Genomic DNA, 16,378 nt, shown 5'->3' on the forward strand with positions numbered 1-16,378 from the left:
AAAAAAACATTTAAATTCAAACTGAGGTGACACTCTGGTCCATAGGAAGGGGTCACCTGAGTTCAAATCCTGCTTTTTTTGGGGGGAAGGGGTAGGCAATATGGTTAAGTGACTTGCCCAGGGTCACACAGCTGGTTACGTGTCTGAGGCTGAATTTGAACTCAGGTCCTCCTGACTCCAGGGCCAGTGCTCTATCTACTGCACCACCTAGTGCCTCTAAATCCTGCCTTTGACACTGATTCTGGGGGACGGCCTTGGGCGAGGGCCCTTCTTTCTCTCAACGTGTTTGTTTATAAAGTGGAGAGCCCACCAGCCTCACAGGTTAAGGTGTGGCCTCAAAGTCAAAGCAAGTCACCGAAGGGTTCTACAAATGTCAGTCGTTATCAACGCAATGATCCTGATACAGTGCTTTTAAGTCACGGTCCTCGCTCTCAAAACCTTTTCTGTAAAACATGGGCAGGAGGAAGGAAATGAGGACTGTAGCAGATCCAACAGATGGAGTCAGATCATTTGTACACGCCCAGCAAAAAGTCACTGAGAGTTGTTCAAATACAGAGGCGCTGGTGGTTAAGTTTTACCTTGGAGGTAAGGCGTGTTTACAATGGATACTGTATTTTAAAGCATCATCTTTGTAAAAAAAATACATATATACACACATATAAATGGAATAGTATTCCTGCCATCTGGATGCTTTCTGTTTTACGTTTAATGTTCTTGTAACAGCCTACCAAATATCTGGTATTTGGTAACCCTAAAAGGGCCTATGCTGCAAAAAACCCCCAACAAAACAAAAACACCCCACACGACCTATCTCTCTCTCTCTCTCTCTCTCTCTCTCTCTGTGTATGTGTATAAATTTCTATACTCCATTTAGAGATCTGAGAGGCAAAAGGCTACAAAGGACTGGCCTTGGAGTCACGAAGGCCTGCGTTCAAGACTCAACACTGACTTTGGGAGCCTGGGCAAGTTCCTTAACCTCTCAATATTCTAGGTAAGGCCAAGAATTGCCCTGGCAGACGAAGCTGCTCGTTGAGGCACCACATGCCACCAGAACCACAGATTCAGTCCCTGTTCCTAGCTCCACATGTAGTGAGAAGGGTGATGCACAATCAATGGGCCTTAGGAAATAAATAAGAAAGGCTTTCCCCCTTTTATTCTATCTCCCTTATTTCAAACAAACAGAGCCTTGGTGGTGAAAGAGGTGCACATCTAGGCTGATTGATGGTCATGTTCCTTTTGTACCTTAGCAAAGTCTCAGCTGTGACCAGCGACACAGACTATGGGCTGGTCATTTCAACAGAAACTTTGTCTTCAGTTTCAGTAGCCTGAGAGCACAGCATAGGGAAATCCCTGAGGAGCCTCATCAGAAAGGCCATCAGCCAATCTGGAGAACTGAACCAGGTAGGCCTTGCTTCCAGAAGACCCACTGAATGCTTCTCCTAGACTTCTGGAGCTTCCAGCCTTCAGACTTTGGACACAACACCTCTCATTTTACAAATGGGGAAACTGAGGCCCAGAGGGGAAAGGTCATTTGCCCATGGCCATCCTGATTGCTCGTCCCAGGCTATACCACTCGCTCTACTGGAAAAGTCGGTTTTGAAAACCCTTACACCACTCTCTTTCTTCTATGAAGAAAAAATAAAACTTGAAATCTTAAGACAACACTGTTATTGTTTTAGAATCCTCATGATTCCCAATATTTGTTTCAAAACAAAATGACTTAAACTTGGGTTATACCAAGCCTAGTACTTAATAATTTCTCAGGTAGTATAAAACACAAAGCAAAAAACACAGTTAAATAACACGGTCCATAGAGGCTTGGCGGTGCATTGACAAGGTTTGCCCTATTTCAATTACAAGGACTAGATTTTTTCTAGTCCTTTTCAGACTTCATTTTTCTCATTTGCCAGAGAAAAAGAAAAAGGCACCTGAGGCCACTGGCCAGGGTAACCTCCTAGGAACCACCTCCTTTGTTGTTCAAAGGTAATATTGGCATTTGGAGAACCTCAGACCCGTGCTAAAGAATTCAGATTCTCGGCTGCATGTCTGCCGAAAAGCAGCACGAATCAAAGTGAATGCGGAAGCCTGAGAAGCCCTTCTCACTGTCTGGTTAGAGGAAGTTGTAACTATTCACTCCATCAAGGGAGCCTTAAAAGGAGAGTCTCTATCAGAACACGTGTAAACGGTTAAGATAAACGGATGGTTCCCTCACTCTTGCCAATTTAAAAGGACATGAAGCAAATTGGAATTATAAAACTCCTAGCCCAAAAACAAACTGTACCCCCGAGAATTTGAAGTTTTGTTAAGACAGATGAAGAATAAAAAGACTTTTCATTAACAACTATTCAAATGCTCGGAACCTCACACTCGGCTTAAGCTCCTCACTATACATATTTACAGTATTTATAAATATATCACAGTTAAACACTGACCTGTATTTACAGTACTGCCTTCCCCCAGAGACATACCCGCCAATGGCTCATTAAATACAGTCACTCCAAAATAAAATCCAAACAAGTTTTACCTGCTACAACAAATATTGCTAACGTCGGAGGCAAAAGAACAGATTAAGGGGAGTTACAATTGCCTTGGCAAGAATATTTTTTTACTGTATGGTGTAAAAGGGGTCAAAAAGTGATTTCCTTTTCAGCCATTAAAATATATTTTTTCCCCTCCAAGTCTCAGCTTTGTTTAGAATGAGATGAGGAAAATTTATTCAGTCCCACCCTAGAATATACACACTCTTGATTCCTTTGGCATACATGACTAAAACAGAGGTCAATTTTAGTTACTGGTATTTTGAAGTTTGTCTCCCTTCCTAGGTAACGGGGCTGGGGAGGCTGGCCTGGCTCAGAATTAGAAGAAGAGGTCATGTGACCACCGTGTGCAACTTTCAATAAATAAACCCAAGAAATGACGGATAATCAACCACTTCTTCCTGTCCAAACACCCAGGGCGGCGTCTAAGGTCTTAGCCGCTCGGGGGTTGACGCTGGCTCCACACGCGGGCTTCGGCCGAATGTGAGCTGCAGTCAGGGAGGCTCGGCACTCCGGGAGCGTCGGCGTCCTCGCGGTGCTCTGGGAGGCTGCTCCGGGGAGGCGTCGGACCTTGGCAGCCTGCCCGCCGCCCCGTCGGGGAGCTGCCTCGGCGCGTGGTCCCGGTCCCGGTCCCGCAGCTGCACCTGCAGCCGCCGCCCCTCCCAGCCTCCTCCGTCCTCCGCCCCGCACGTCGTCGAGACGGCTCAGGGGACGCCCTCGCGGCGCCGGCAGCACTGCGACGGCGGCACGTCCCAGTCGTAGACGTAGGAGAGGCGCAGGCGCACCTCCTGCGGGCACAGGCGGCCGTCGCGGGCCAGGCTGCGCTGCTTGGCGCGCATGTCGTCGGGGCTCTGCTTGTGCGTCACCAGGTACTGGTTGCTGCAGCCGCGCGAGCGGTACTCGGTGTCGAAGCGCGGGTCGTGCTCGCGGCGCACGTCGAGGGGCGCCAGCCAGGCTCCCAGCGACACGTCCTCGCTGCGCCAGCGCTGCAGCACGTCGCGGCTGCGGCTCACGAAGCGCACCAGGTCGGCCGAGAGCACGTAGCCGCCGCCCAGCGCGTAGGGCAGGTAGTGGTCGCAGAGCAGCCAGGCGGCCTCGCGCCAGCGCCCGCCCGCCTGCACGCGCCCGCGCCCGGAGAAAAAGCCCCAGTAGAGGCGGCGGCGCCGCTCCGGCTCGCGCGCGCGCAACTCGTCGCGGAGGGCGCCCAGGCGCGCGAACGTGTCGTCGTCGGCCTTGAGCACGAAGTCGAAGGCCACGTGCTCGTCGAGCCACGCGAACATGGCCAGCACCTTGGCCGTCAGGTTCTCGTAGGCGTCGCGCAGGTGCGGCAGCAGCAGCAGGTCGCCGTGGCGCGCCTGCTCCCGCTCCAGCGCGCGCCGCTCGGCGGCCTCCAGCCCGGCCGTGCCCACCACGAAGCGCGCCCACACGTCGGCCAGCGGCCCGGGCCGTCCGGCGCCCGCCAGCCACGTGCCGCGGACTGCGCTCCGCCGCTCGGCGCCCGCAGGCGCACTCACCACCAACACGGCAAGGAACGCGCGCTCCGCGGGCTGCCCCGCTTCGGCCGGCGCATGCGCCGCGGCGGCCACGCGGCCGACCCCCGCCGGGCCCTCGGGCGCGCACCTGGCCAGCCAGAGCAGCGCGCCCGCAAACAGCGCCAGACCGGCCAGCGCCAGCGCCGTGCGGTGCCGGCACACGAGCCGCGGCAGGTTCATCGCGCCCTGCCGCACGCGGGGCTGCGTGCGCACCTCCTCTGCGCCGACCTTCGCCGGCCTGCTCCGAGGAGGGGGCGTCCGGCGGGCGGGGGCGGGGGGGGGGCAGCGCGCGCCGCTACCGCGCGTGCGCGAGACGGCCTCCCGCCTAGTCTGTCATCGCGGACCGTGACGCGGTGACGCGCCTCGCTCCCGTGGGCGGTGCTCTCCGCTCTCGGCTGCCGACGAGAAAGTGAGAGGGGCGGGCGCGCAGACTCGTAAGGAGGCCGGCGGAGGCGTGCCTGCGGCCGAGGGCGCTGAGGTGGCAGGGCTGAGGGGCGGGGTTGGGACTGGCCCGGGTGGCATGTGATGCAGGTAGTTTCCGCCGCCTCTAGCACGTGGGAGGATCCCGTCATCTTGGTCTCTTCCGCCCGGGGGAAAGATGGCGGCGCGCGGGCGCTATAGGCAGTGAGAGAGTGCGGCAGCCATCACCTCCCCGCCCCCTTCCCTGAAGAAAGATGGCGGCCGCCTGTGTGGGCTTCCGTTGACGGTGTCGCTGACTTTGCTTCTGGACGCCTCGGGGCTCGGTGAGTGACGTGCGCCCAGCGTGGGGCGGCCCGGACTTGGCCGCGGGGCAGGGGGCTCGTGGGTCCCGGTGTCACGGGCCGTCCGGCCTGGAGGGGCCCTGGTAGGAGCTCTCTGGCGACGGGGAGCTCACTTCCCAGTCACGGAGAGTCGGATTTGTCGGGGCTGGAGGGGACCCGGGTCACGCACTTGACCGGGCTGGAGGGGGCCGTCGGGGGTCACGGGGTCACCGACTGGAGGAGGGACCTTGGCGGTCAGCGTCTCGCCCCTGCCCCAAGGAGGGGTCACTAGAAGACCTCTGGCGATGGGGAGCTCACTCCCTCCCCTCAGTGCCCATCCCCCCTCCATCGTCCCGCTGAGCCTCCCCTGGCCCGCCCTGGGGTTCTCCCCTGCACACGGCTGGCCCCCCGCTAGGCTGAGATCAGGCACTGACCTTTCTGTTTCTTTGTATCCCCCGAGTTTGGTGCGGTGCTGAGCACACTGTGGGCGCCTGATAAAAGCCTGTTGACTGACTGAATGTGAGCCTCCGTAGCTTTAGAGCTCTGGAAAGGGACTTTGGATCTCATCTAGACTCGAGAGGTGGGGGGTGGGCCTGTGAACTAAGCCTAGAATGCCCTTCCGCCAGTGGTCATTTGGTGTTGTTTATTCACTCACAGCGCAGAGATTTATTTTGATGTCTCTTAAAGGTACTTATTTCTTTAGCAGGATCACAAATTTTAGAGTCAGAAGGGATCTCAGGGGTCTTCTAGTCCAACTCCCTAATTTTTCAGTTAAGGAAACTGGAGCCCAGCGAGCTGAGTGTGGGAGCTCGTGTCAGAGCCATAACTCCAACCTGGATCCTTTGAACCCAGGCCTTTAGGTGCTAGGGTTCAAGATGACAAAGACAAACAGTTCTCAGGGAGCTGATGTGCTAATGGGCTTTACCTCGTATTGAGAAAGCAAGCAGAAGACAGGGTGATTTCAGGTTGGAGAGACCTTGAACAGTTGAGAGAAGGACCAGAAAAGATTTCCTGGAGGAGACTGAGACTGACCCTCCACATAAGGTTGGGGGTTGGGGGAGTGTATGCAAAGAAGTGGGGGCGCAAAGCCGTGGCTGAGGCTGCCACACGGTGGGGTAGGAGGGGGAGTGCAATGTTGAGTTAGTGGAGCATCGAGTTTGGCCGGATCCAGATGGTGGAGGAAGGGGAGGAGAGGAAAATGTGTTCTTTAAGATTAATCCTGCGGTACATCCCTAAATCGGTCTCAAGTTGTTGTTTTGGGATCGTCTTTGGTTTTTCACTCATCTGTCTCTGCAGGTAATGGAATCAGCTGTGCTTACTTTTCAACTAGATGAAACCCTTCTTTAGGACAGAAGCAAAAGGAAGTTAGGGGTGTGAAAGAAATCCAAACCCTTTTATAGAATCTTATCCCTTTTAATTTTTTATTTTTTATCTGGCTTTGAAATGCAGAGTTAACAAGCAAGAAATTCCCCAGTTTTCTCCCCACCCCACTTCTCAAAACGCTTCCTCTCTTGATGCATGGATAGAATACTAACCTTACTCCACCCGTTCCTGGGACATAGGGAGAGCTCAGTCTCTTCCCTGCCCCTGCCTCCATCTCTTTGCCCAGAATGGGTCAGCTCATCTTGAATGCAGAGTGGTGACAGGAACTGGAGATGGGAGAGTAGGGGATACATGTGATATTGGAGCCCCTGTAGCTGAGGTGACTGAGTGGAGGGCCCAGGGAAGGAGCCTGTTGTCTCCAGACCCCCATGGGGCGAGTAGCCATCGCCATGCTTGCCTTTATGGACCCAGCTCCTCACCAGCATTGCTGTTCTGTTGCTCTGAGGGCCTGGGCCCCGGAGCAGGGTCTCTTGGTGCCAAATGCATCATCTGTTTGGCTTGTGAAAGGACCCTCTCCACCTGGATGACTCCCGCCAATGGTAACTGCTATCAGCTCCTTCTGCAGCAGGGAGCTAAGCTCCCTGGGGTTCTTGAGCTGAGCTGCAGTGGTTCTAAGGCCGGAGACTCCCAATGGGACACTCACCTGAGCTTGGGCTTCATGCAGGCTGCTTCTCTCCCCCGTTAGCCTCTTGGCAAACAGCTGTAGCTCCTCAGGGTCTTCTCCATTCTTCCGTGGCTCAAGCTTGCTGACCCCTGAAGTGGCCCCTCCACCCCAGGCTTTCTGTTGCTCCCTCCTCACAGCTAGTAGAAGAAGTTAGGGACCATTCCCCACCTGTTGGGTCTCAGCCTTACCCTTGGCCATCTGGGGGGAGAAAAGCCTTCCTGACCCAGGTGCTTCAGGGCTGAGCAGACAGGCTCTCACCCCCTTTTTATAGAGGCACAGATAAACATGGGGCAGTTCCCTGAAGCAGAGAGACCCAGGTGTTGTGGCCTCCAGTGTTTCTTGATTTCCATCAGTATGAGGCAGCTAGGTGGCTCAATGGATAGAGACCTGATTTCAAAACCAGCCTAAGGTACTAAGCTGTGTGACCCTGGGCAGGTAAGTCACTTAGCCTCTGCCTCAGTTTTCTCAACTGTAAAATGGTGGTGATAATGGCATCTACCTCCCAGGATGATTGTGAGGATCAAATGAGATAGTTGTGAAGTGCTCAGCACAGTGCGTGGCACATAGGTAGCTATATAAATGTTAGTTATTATTATTATGTGGACTGCTGTGGGATGGCATGGGGAAAGGAGGAGGATAGTGGGTCTTCTCCTTAGTTCCCCCAAATCTGGAAGTCCAGGAGGGAGATGGGGACTGGAGGTTGGATTGTTGGTGAGACCAGGGATTGATTGGAAAGACCTTCTTTGCTGTGCCTGGGTCAGAGGCTAGATCCCCTCACCTGGGAAGGGTGTTATTTATCTCTGGCCGGCTCTTTTCTCTGGTGCAACTGTACAGATGAAAGGACTTTACTTCTCATGATCTTCTTGTCCAAGGAAGCTGTTACCTGATCTGACCTCATCTGATTTTCTCAATTCAAATCCTGTTTGAGGGGGGCGGTTTGTGTCCTCCGGAGAGGTCTTCTGGGGACCCTGCTGCTGCCTGCTCTGGTCAGGGTGAGGGGCCTGCCTTTTCTTCAAGCCTCCCAGCTGCCCTAGGTGGTAATCAGGCTGGACCCACTGGGAGCCTAGGAGGAGATGCACGAATCTGTTGGGCCTTCTGCCTGTTATTTCATCTGATGACCTCACAACTGCCCCTGTGATAAGGGAGGCCTCGAAGGGATGAGCACCCCATTTATAGTTAAACTCAAGCATCAGAACAGTGAAGGGATACTTCCCCAAGGTTATAGGGCCATTAAGTGTTGGACCTGGGACTAGAAACTTGACCTTACTTAGATAAATTCAGAACTCTAGTGCAGTCCTCCTGGGAGAACAGGACACTTAGGTTCACCCTCTAGTGACTGTGTGAGCTTAGGGGTGTCCTTAGTAAGGTGGTGAGTCTGTGTGAAAGGATTTCTGGAGGCCTGTGAAGGGCTGGATGAAAAACATGGTGTACCCAGTCATCTAAGTAGTCAGCACATTCTTTTTGGTCACCACCTAGGTAGGTACCTAGCATTGTGCAAGGCGTAGCAAGTAACACAAAACAGCATAAAAGGCCCCTGCTCTAGAGGAAATTGTGTGTCTGTCTGTTTTCTAGACCAAACGTGTGCTGCTGATGGTTTGCTAATGTAAATATGCTCTCCTTCTGAAGGGATTCCGCCTAGTTGTAGCAATGCTTTAAATAATGAATAATTCCAAAGAGTTAAATTATGGTGCATGACAACAATAGATGCCACAAGGACACTTGTTTTTACTAAGGCCAGTGGTACAAATACTGAATGCTGTGAGAGTTTGGTGGAAGAAGAGCTCAGGAAGCTGGGAGATGTCTTTAGGAGGAGGGCCTTGATGGGCCTTGAAGACTGGTTAGTAGAAAAGATGAGAGGAGGTCATTCTCAGGAGAGGGCCCAGTGCCCACCCAGAGGTGGGACCCTGTGAGCCATGTCCGGGGCCAGTTTGAGGAAGTTCCTTTGAGTGAGGAAGTTGGGGTCACATTGGTGAGACAGGCAGGCCGACAGCAGGCATTTATTAAGTGCTTACTGTGTGCTAGTTACTGTGCTGATAGAAACTGATGTGTAGTGCTGCAGAGCGAAGGGAGTAAGCATTTATGTAGTGTCCGCCCTGCGCCAGGCACCGTGCTTAGCCCTTTACAATTATTGTCTTATTTTATGCTCATTGCAACCCTGGGAGGCTAGTGCTGTTATTACTTTATAGATGAGGAAACTGAGGCAATTTGAGGTTAGGTGACTTGGCAGGATAGCCAGGTGGTGCAGTGGACAGAATACTGGGTCTGGAGTTCAAATCTTGCCTCAGACACTTACTAGTGGACATGTCACCTGACCCTGTTTGCCTCAGTTTCCTTATCTGTAAAATGAGCTGGAGAAGGAAATAGCAAACTGCTCCAGTGTCTCTGCCAAGAAAACTCCAAATGGGGTCACGAAGAGTCAGAAATGACTTGCTGCAGGGTCAGTGTCTAAGGTTGGATTTGAACCTGTCTTCCTCATGTGCTTAACACTTGGGATACAAATCCAAAACAAAAAACAAACAAACCAAAAACCGGTTCCTCCCCTCAAGATGCTTCCATTGGAATGGAGTAAAGTTAATCCGCAAAAGGGGGTTAAAGAATTTGAAGGAAAGGCACCCCCATGGCAGCAGTGGCAAAGTCCTGAAAGAATCAGAAATTGTTGTTTGTCTCATTTTCGAAGAGGACTGCACCGTCGGGAAGATGATGCCATGGCTTGTGAGTGAACTGGGTTTACGTGAAGAGGACTGTGCAAAGGCACCAGCCTTACTTTTCTCCTCATAGATGAGGATGGCTGGAGACAGTCCAGGATGCAGTGGGAGGCCTTGGCCTTTTTTAAGCTAAAGTCTCTAACAGGTCTTAGTTTGACTGAGCAATGCTCATTCAGTGATTAAGGCTGCTTAAGAAATGAGCCAAGGAGTGTCTCCTTCTTTTTTAAAAAAAAAAATCAATCTGACTTTCTACCCAAAACAGAAACAATTACTGTTTACATTCCCTCTGAGCCATCAGGGTCTGGACTGTGACCACTAAGTGAGGCTTGTGCCTAGGAGCTGTTGTTGGCCAATCAGGGAGAGCCAGAGGGAATCTGGTTTGCTTGAAGGCATAGCTTTGAGAAAGAAATCGAACCCCAAGATTTCTTGCTAGATGTCAGTCCTTCAGGCAGAGCACCCCCAGGTAAGGGCACGATGCTTTACGTGGACAGAGGGGGAGGAAAGGAGGGAGCTGTGTTGCCCAGCTGGAGCTGGTCAGTCGGGTCCCCAGTGGGGCAGCCTGGACTGCTCTCACAGGTTGTGGTCTGTCCTTTGTTCTCGAAGAGGACCATGACGTCAGGAAGATGATGCCATGACTGGCAAGGGAATTGGACTGAAGTGAGGCAGGGCGGTGCTAGGTCACCAGCCTCACTCTCTCCACCGGAGTCATTGGAGTCCACTGGCAAGATACAGATCAGGATGACTGGAGATGGCCCTGCCGGAATCAGAAATGGGAGGGGGTAGAGGACTGGTAGCCCAGGCCCCTTCCAAAATGGAGGCCTCAGGGGAAAGGGGGCTGGGGGCTGTCTCGGTGCAAAATGGTGAAATCTGGAGAGTGAGAAGCCCAGCTGGAGGAGGCCCTGAGGACCCGGAATTTGGGTTAAAGGAAGAGGAACGGAAGGTGGAGGGGGGAGGATAAGGGGGCCAGGAGCTCAGAGAGAAGAGCCTCGGCCTTCATCTTGTTCAGTGCTTCCCTGATCCGGAACCCCTTTGGTGACGTCCCTGACATACAGTCCTCTGGCCTCCCTGCCCCCCAATCTCTCCCCAGCCCTGTGCTCCAATTGGGGTAGCTGTTTGTTAGAGAGTCCTCGCCTAACCCGCCTCTTGGCAGCTTTTCCTTTCAACACCTATAATCCCTCTTTCCTGTAATAACCCTTTAATGTACTTATTTTAACAATGAATAGCTTTTATGCTTTTTAAAAAACGTCATGCACGTCCCAACATGCACTCTTTCTCATTGAATCCTTTCTTGTTAGAGTAATTTGAGCAAATCCACGCCCCAAAGTGATCGCGTTGTTAATATTTACAACCTGCTCCCTCTCTCCTTAGAAGAGTACAGGCTGTTTCTTCTTTTATGGGGCCACTGATAGTCCTTAGAGTTGTTTTCACTTAGATTATTGTGGTAGATTGTATGGTTTTTTCTTGGGTTCTGCTCTCCTTGGTCTTTCTATATTTCTCTAGATTCTTCAAAATTGTTATTTCTTGAGAGTAGTACATCCAGATTCCATTACTTTCATGTATAGCACAGACAGATCTTGGGCATGGATTGGATTCCCAGAGTCAGGATCCATTGAGTCAAAGACTCTTGAAAGGACTTCTATGTAGGTGTAATTCCTGTAGGGCAGTTAGCCCTGCCCACAACTGGTCCTGCTTTGCCATGAATGTGAGAGGACCCGAGGGGAAATCGGAAGGAGCAGGCTGCAGGGGGGCTGCCTGATGAGAAGGCCAGCCCCAGGCTGCCTCTCTTATTGGCAGAATAAATAATTAGACTGGATGGCAGAGAGAGGCTAGATCCATCCTGGGACGTGTGAGGGCAGAACCTTCATGTATCCCATGTCACATACACGGGGTCCTGCTTATACTGGCATCCACAGATGTATTTCAGGGGAGTCTGTGAATTTGAACAGGGAAAAAAAGTTAGGTTTTTGTTTTCATTACCTTAACTGAACCTTAGCATTTCCTTCAGTTATTCAGTTAAGAATGTAGGCAATGGTGTTCTGAGAAGGGCCTTGCTAGGCTGCCGAGGGGTCTGTGACATAAAGCCCTCATGCTCATGGAGCTGAATAGTGGCTGGCCTCCTCTAGTTTTCAGTTGTTTGTCTCCCTCCCCCCTTCCTGCATGTAGTTGAAATCTACTTGAGTTAAATGCACATATGTGGTTCCATGGAGCCATAATTTAACCATTTCCCTGGTCAATGAGGCACCTCCTTTGTTTGCTTTTTTTTTTTGCTAGCGCTCCAGTGCTAGCTGTGAGACCTTTTATCGTATTGACCTCCCTGGGGATGTGTACCTGTACCTGTACCTGTGGATGGGACAGCCCACTCATGGGTGCGTACAGCAGTTTAAGTTTTTGTGTAATTCCAGATTACTGTACCTAACCATTGGCCAGTCTGCAGCTCCACCCAAAGTGTGTTCATTGGTGTGCCTGTTTGCCCACAGCTTGGCCAACATGAACTGTTCTGTCCTTGCATCACCTTTGACAGTTGACCATGAGGTGGAACTTCAGTTGCTTTATTTTGCATTTCCCTCTAGTGATTTGGGGCATTCTTTCTGTGATTGTTAATAGTTTACATTTGTTCTCTAAAGAACTGTTTAAATCTTTTCACCACTTATCTGCTGGAGAATCAGCCCTTCAGTTGTTTAAAGGCCTCTCTCATTCTTCCCATGGGAGGGTCACCAACCTCCTCCTTGTTCTGGTAGTTTTTCTCTAGGTCCTAGATCCCTGAGGGCCGAGGGACTTCAGAGGTCCCTTATGCTAGCCCAGCAGTCATTTTACAGATGATTGAAATTGAGGCTTGGAGCAGTCAGGTGATTTGCCAGATGTCAGAAAACTAATAAATAGCTTGACTGATCTTCAATTCAAGTGTATCATTCACAGAATCACTGAATTTGGGAGCTGGAGGGACCTTGGTGGCTCTCTTGTCCAGTCTCCTCATGCAAGGAATCTGATGAGGTTTAGAGGTTTATGGGTGGTCCTGCCCGAAAGAATTTGACCCGAGCCTTCTTTCAGCCAAAGACAAGGTGTATTAGAACATCCGTCATATTGGGCAGACTCTTAGGGAGTCTGAACGTTAGTGAGGTATTGGCTAGATTATAAGAATCTGAGCAGTGGCTAGATTTTAAGAATCTAAGCATCTTAATGGAGACAAGATGGACCTCATATACAGAAAGACTGTGGGGGGGGATCTAGGAGTGGCCAAGTAGTTTGGGTAGACTGAAGGAGGGGTCTAAGGAGGATCTGGATGGGAGTGGCCAGTAAGTTGCAGTGAACAGAACTCCTGGGACCTGGACCATGTGGCCAACGGAGAATGGAGCCTAGCTAGGATTAAGGGTGGGAAGTGGCCTGGGGCCATAGGGAGGTCCACAATGAAAGGCCAGTTGATGGGATTATAGCCTCAGGGGACCTCCAGAGATTTGGCCACTGTGGGAAAGTCCAGGGTTTTTCCTTTCTGGGTTCCAGATCCCAACCTCATCAAATCCTCGCTGTGACATCAAACCAGGGGGCTTCTCACTTCTTTCCCTCTTGAAGCCACACAGAACAAGTCTACTCCTCCGTGTGCCATCCCTTCGGAGACTTGAAGATAGCTCTCCTCTCCTCCCTCCTACTCCCCTTGTCCCCCAATCTCCTGCAGGCCAGACGTCTCCAGTTCCTGTAATCCTCTGTGACTTGGACCCTGTGCCCTTCCACCGCCCTGCTTGTTCTCCAGCTTGTTACTGCCTTTACATGTCAGGTATGTGACCCGGCTGATAGAAGGCCACAGGACTGTTGCCTCCCTCCTGGAAGGAGGGCTTCTGTTGACATAAAAATTGTCCAAGGTGTTCTTGACAGATATTGCTGCCGAGACATTTTAAAAATGTTTTCTTGCATGCTGAACGTAGAACGTGTACACAAAGGCCAGTGGGTTCTGAGCAGCCTTTTCAGCAATGTTAGGTGTGTCTTAGTTACTTCAGGCAGGATGGATACTATAGAATTACACAAAGGGCAGTAAAGATTTACACCTTGTCTGCATCGGGTGTGATTGTGGACTGATCAGGAAACATCAGGGATAGAGCTAAAACTTGCAGACTAACATTAGTACTAGGGTTGTAGTGAGTGAGTCAGTCATTAAACATTTATTAAGAGCCTGCTGGGTGCCAGGCTCTGTGCTAAGTGCGGGATACCAATATAAAAAAGATAGCCTGGTCCCTCGAGGAGTTTATAATCTAATGGGGGAAGACAGTGCGCTTTCCTGAGGTAGGGGCCTGCAGGAAAAATCAGAGGAATCCGGTAATAATGCAGCTGGGGTAGAGATGAGCTCCCTCCTGACCTGGTGCCTGGGAATGCTCACCTTAAGTATGGAGAGGCAGAAAGTCCTGTCACCGACCAGTTACTCACCCAAGCCCAAGTGTCTGTGGGGAGGATTGGGGGGGTCTCAGCTCAGTTCCCAAGGTGTCAGCGAGTCACGAGGAAATGGTGGCATTAAAGCTGAGACTGAAGAACCTTGTCCTGTGGATGCTTCTGGAGATGAAGGTGGCTTCTGTGGCTGCCACATGTCCCCACTTGGCGCTGCTGAGCTCACAAGCCACTGCAATTCCCAGATTTGTTTTTTTTAGGATGGCTGCTCTTTAAGCATGCTTTGGTTCCTGACCTTGGCTCCTGGCCCTCCCAGCTTTGGGTGATCTGCATGTAGGATCAGCATGCTCGCTCTGCCTTGAGCCAAGCCAGTGACAGAAGTGTTCAGTGCCAGAAGGCCAAGGATTTCTGGGTTACCTTGCTAGAGACTTAGGCTGGCATTGACTAAATTCCTGATTCGCGTGTAGTGAGTCAGGGTCGTGTGTCTTTTTTCTTTTGAGAACTTTTTTCCAAGTTTTTGTCTCAGAGGGGAAGGGGGAGGGGATTGCTGAGAGTCTGATAAATACAAGAAAGGAGGTCTGGAACATCTCATTTAGTCCGATGTTACGACAGTTAAATTAAGTGGAGAACACAGAGATATGCCAGTCACACAGTGTATTTTTTGTCGCACTTGGAGAAGAGGGCTTTTGGCAGAGCCGTTCCCTTCCCTACAACTGCTTGGGAAACCTTTTTCGTGGGAAGGATTGAGACTTTGGGGCTTCTTTTGTAGTTAGTCTCTCTGATAGATTTAGGGATTCTAGTCGACCCTCCTACCCTCAAATGAGCAAAAGTGGGTTTTGGACCTGCTGAGCTGAAATGAAGGAGGGGGTGTTTTGGGTGGGTATAAAAAGAGCTAAAGCCTGTAGGCAGAAAGGAAAGGGGATGAATCTCATCACTCCCAAGTATCTTTGAATTTTTGTCTTTTGGCCTAGGATACAAGTCTCCCCAGATCTGCTGGGCTCCAAATTTTAAGCCACAAAAAAGTGAATTCATTTAAACAGGGCTTATTCCGTGCTAGAATCACAGGATTTCAGAGATGGGAGGGACTGTAGCGGTCGTGTTCTTGTTACGTACCATCAGTTGGAGGGCTCCCACTGCCTCCCACGTTAGAGAGCTCCTGGTGTGGTTACGTTGTTTTTTTCTGAAATGAAGCATACGTTTGCGTCTTTACAGTTTCTCCCCACTGCCCTTCAGTGCCAGACTGGAGGAGATTAAATCCTGCTGTTGGGTACTTCAAAGGAGCTATGGTGTCCCTGGGTCTGTGACGGACTTCCATGAGTGTGGGGCCTTTTTCCATTCTGGTTGCCTTCCTGTGGATGTTCTCCAGTTTGTCAGGATGTGCTGCTCAGAAGGGACCACCATACCCCAGGGCCAGATACAGTAGGACTGGCTTTGGCTTATTTTAGCAGCTCTACCCTACTGATGCATTGAGCTTGCAATCCATTAATAGCCCCTTGTGTTTTTCAGACCAACACCTGTCTAACTGCTTCCCCATCCTGATTTCTTGAGCCCAGTGTTTCTCCTTATTAAATCTCATCGTATTAGGTTCAGTGCATTGTTTGAACCTGTCACCCTTTTTGAATCCTGACTCATCCAGTGATTTTGATAGAAGCTGTCTTTGACTTTATCCGGCTTACTAGTAGAAGGGTTACATGGCCACTGGCCACAGAAATCCTGGGTTCCTTCTGTTGGAGACCTTCCCAGCTCCTTGAGGCTGGCCAGTCAGCCCATTCAGAATCATCTAACTGTGCTTTCCTCTAGTCCGTATCTCTCCATTTTCCTGTCAGAGTAGCAGAAGATAAATGGAAAGAACAAAAAAAAAATCAAAGCTGAACAGTGTGTCGTGATTAGTGACCAAGCCTGGCCCTAAGGATGAGAAGAGAAAACACATTCCCTTCTTGGGGGAGGTCTCACACTTGGTTGCTGGGCTGGCCGCTTTTCTGTGGTTGTTTTCCTCCCCCTTTATTTCTTATTCTTACAAGGGCTCAGGGGCTGACCTGGCACATCCTGCTTATCTGAGCTGGGCAAGTCACCTCCACCTCTGTAGAACTAGCAGGTGCTGAGAAAGAATTAACCTGCATTGGGGAAGGGCTTCCTCTCCTGGGACATCCCAGTACTGACAAACCCCCGCAGGGGTCCTTATGCCTACGAGGGGAGGGGACCTTCTGGCTGGGAAAAGAAAATTATATAAAAATAAAATATATCACTATAATATAAAAAAAACAACAGCAAAACAGCACAAGATACTTTTATCAAGTGGCTTGTTAAAATTTGGATAAACCATATTTATGTTATTCCCTAGATAAGCCAGTTTAGTAACCCTGTCACAGAATGAATTAAGTTAGTCTGGTATGACTGCTTGCCCAGGCTAGAGGTGCGGTGGCCTCACATAGGCCTGACCCTCCCC

The 16,378-nt window shown here is 50.9% G+C and overlaps 2 protein-coding genes across 6 annotated transcripts in view; one reads left to right on the plus strand and one right to left on the minus strand.

Moving 5' to 3' along the window:
- Window positions 1-3,138: 3,138 nt before the first annotated feature.
- Window positions 3,139-4,467, minus strand: B3GALT6 (beta-1,3-galactosyltransferase 6). Its single transcript, XM_020976547.2, has one exon. The coding sequence runs from the start codon at window positions 4,247-4,249 to the stop codon at window positions 3,242-3,244; it is 1,008 nt and encodes a 335-aa protein (XP_020832206.1). The 5' UTR covers window positions 4,250-4,467; the 3' UTR covers window positions 3,139-3,241.
- A 249-nt stretch (window positions 4,468-4,716) lies between these two features.
- Window positions 4,717-16,378, plus strand: part of SDF4 (stromal cell derived factor 4) — a 55,646-nt gene continuing 43,984 nt past the window's right edge. The window contains exons 1-2 of one of the 5 annotated variants that reach the window (XM_020976539.2): window positions 4,730-4,812; window positions 13,232-13,330. The gene's annotated coding sequence lies outside the window, so the exon portion shown is untranslated. Of the gene's footprint in view, window positions 4,813-4,895; window positions 4,914-5,093; window positions 5,497-11,908; window positions 11,928-13,231; window positions 13,331-16,378 lie in introns of those variants that run through there. The other 4 variants (XM_078145779.1, XM_078145778.1, XM_078145777.1 and 1 more) reach the window with 4 other exon arrangements.

Source organism: Phascolarctos cinereus, unplaced genomic scaffold, assembly GCF_003287225.1.
Source record: "Phascolarctos cinereus isolate Bilbo 61053 unplaced genomic scaffold, phaCin_HiC Scaffold_726;HRSCAF=1367, whole genome shotgun sequence".
NCBI lineage: Eukaryota > Metazoa > Chordata > Mammalia > Diprotodontia > Phascolarctidae > Phascolarctos > Phascolarctos cinereus.

Coding starts and splice junctions, on each gene's coding strand:
- B3GALT6 (XM_020976547.2), bottom strand. CDS start 4,249: ATGAACCTGCCGCGGCTCGTGTGCCGGCACCGCACGGCGCTGGCGCTG.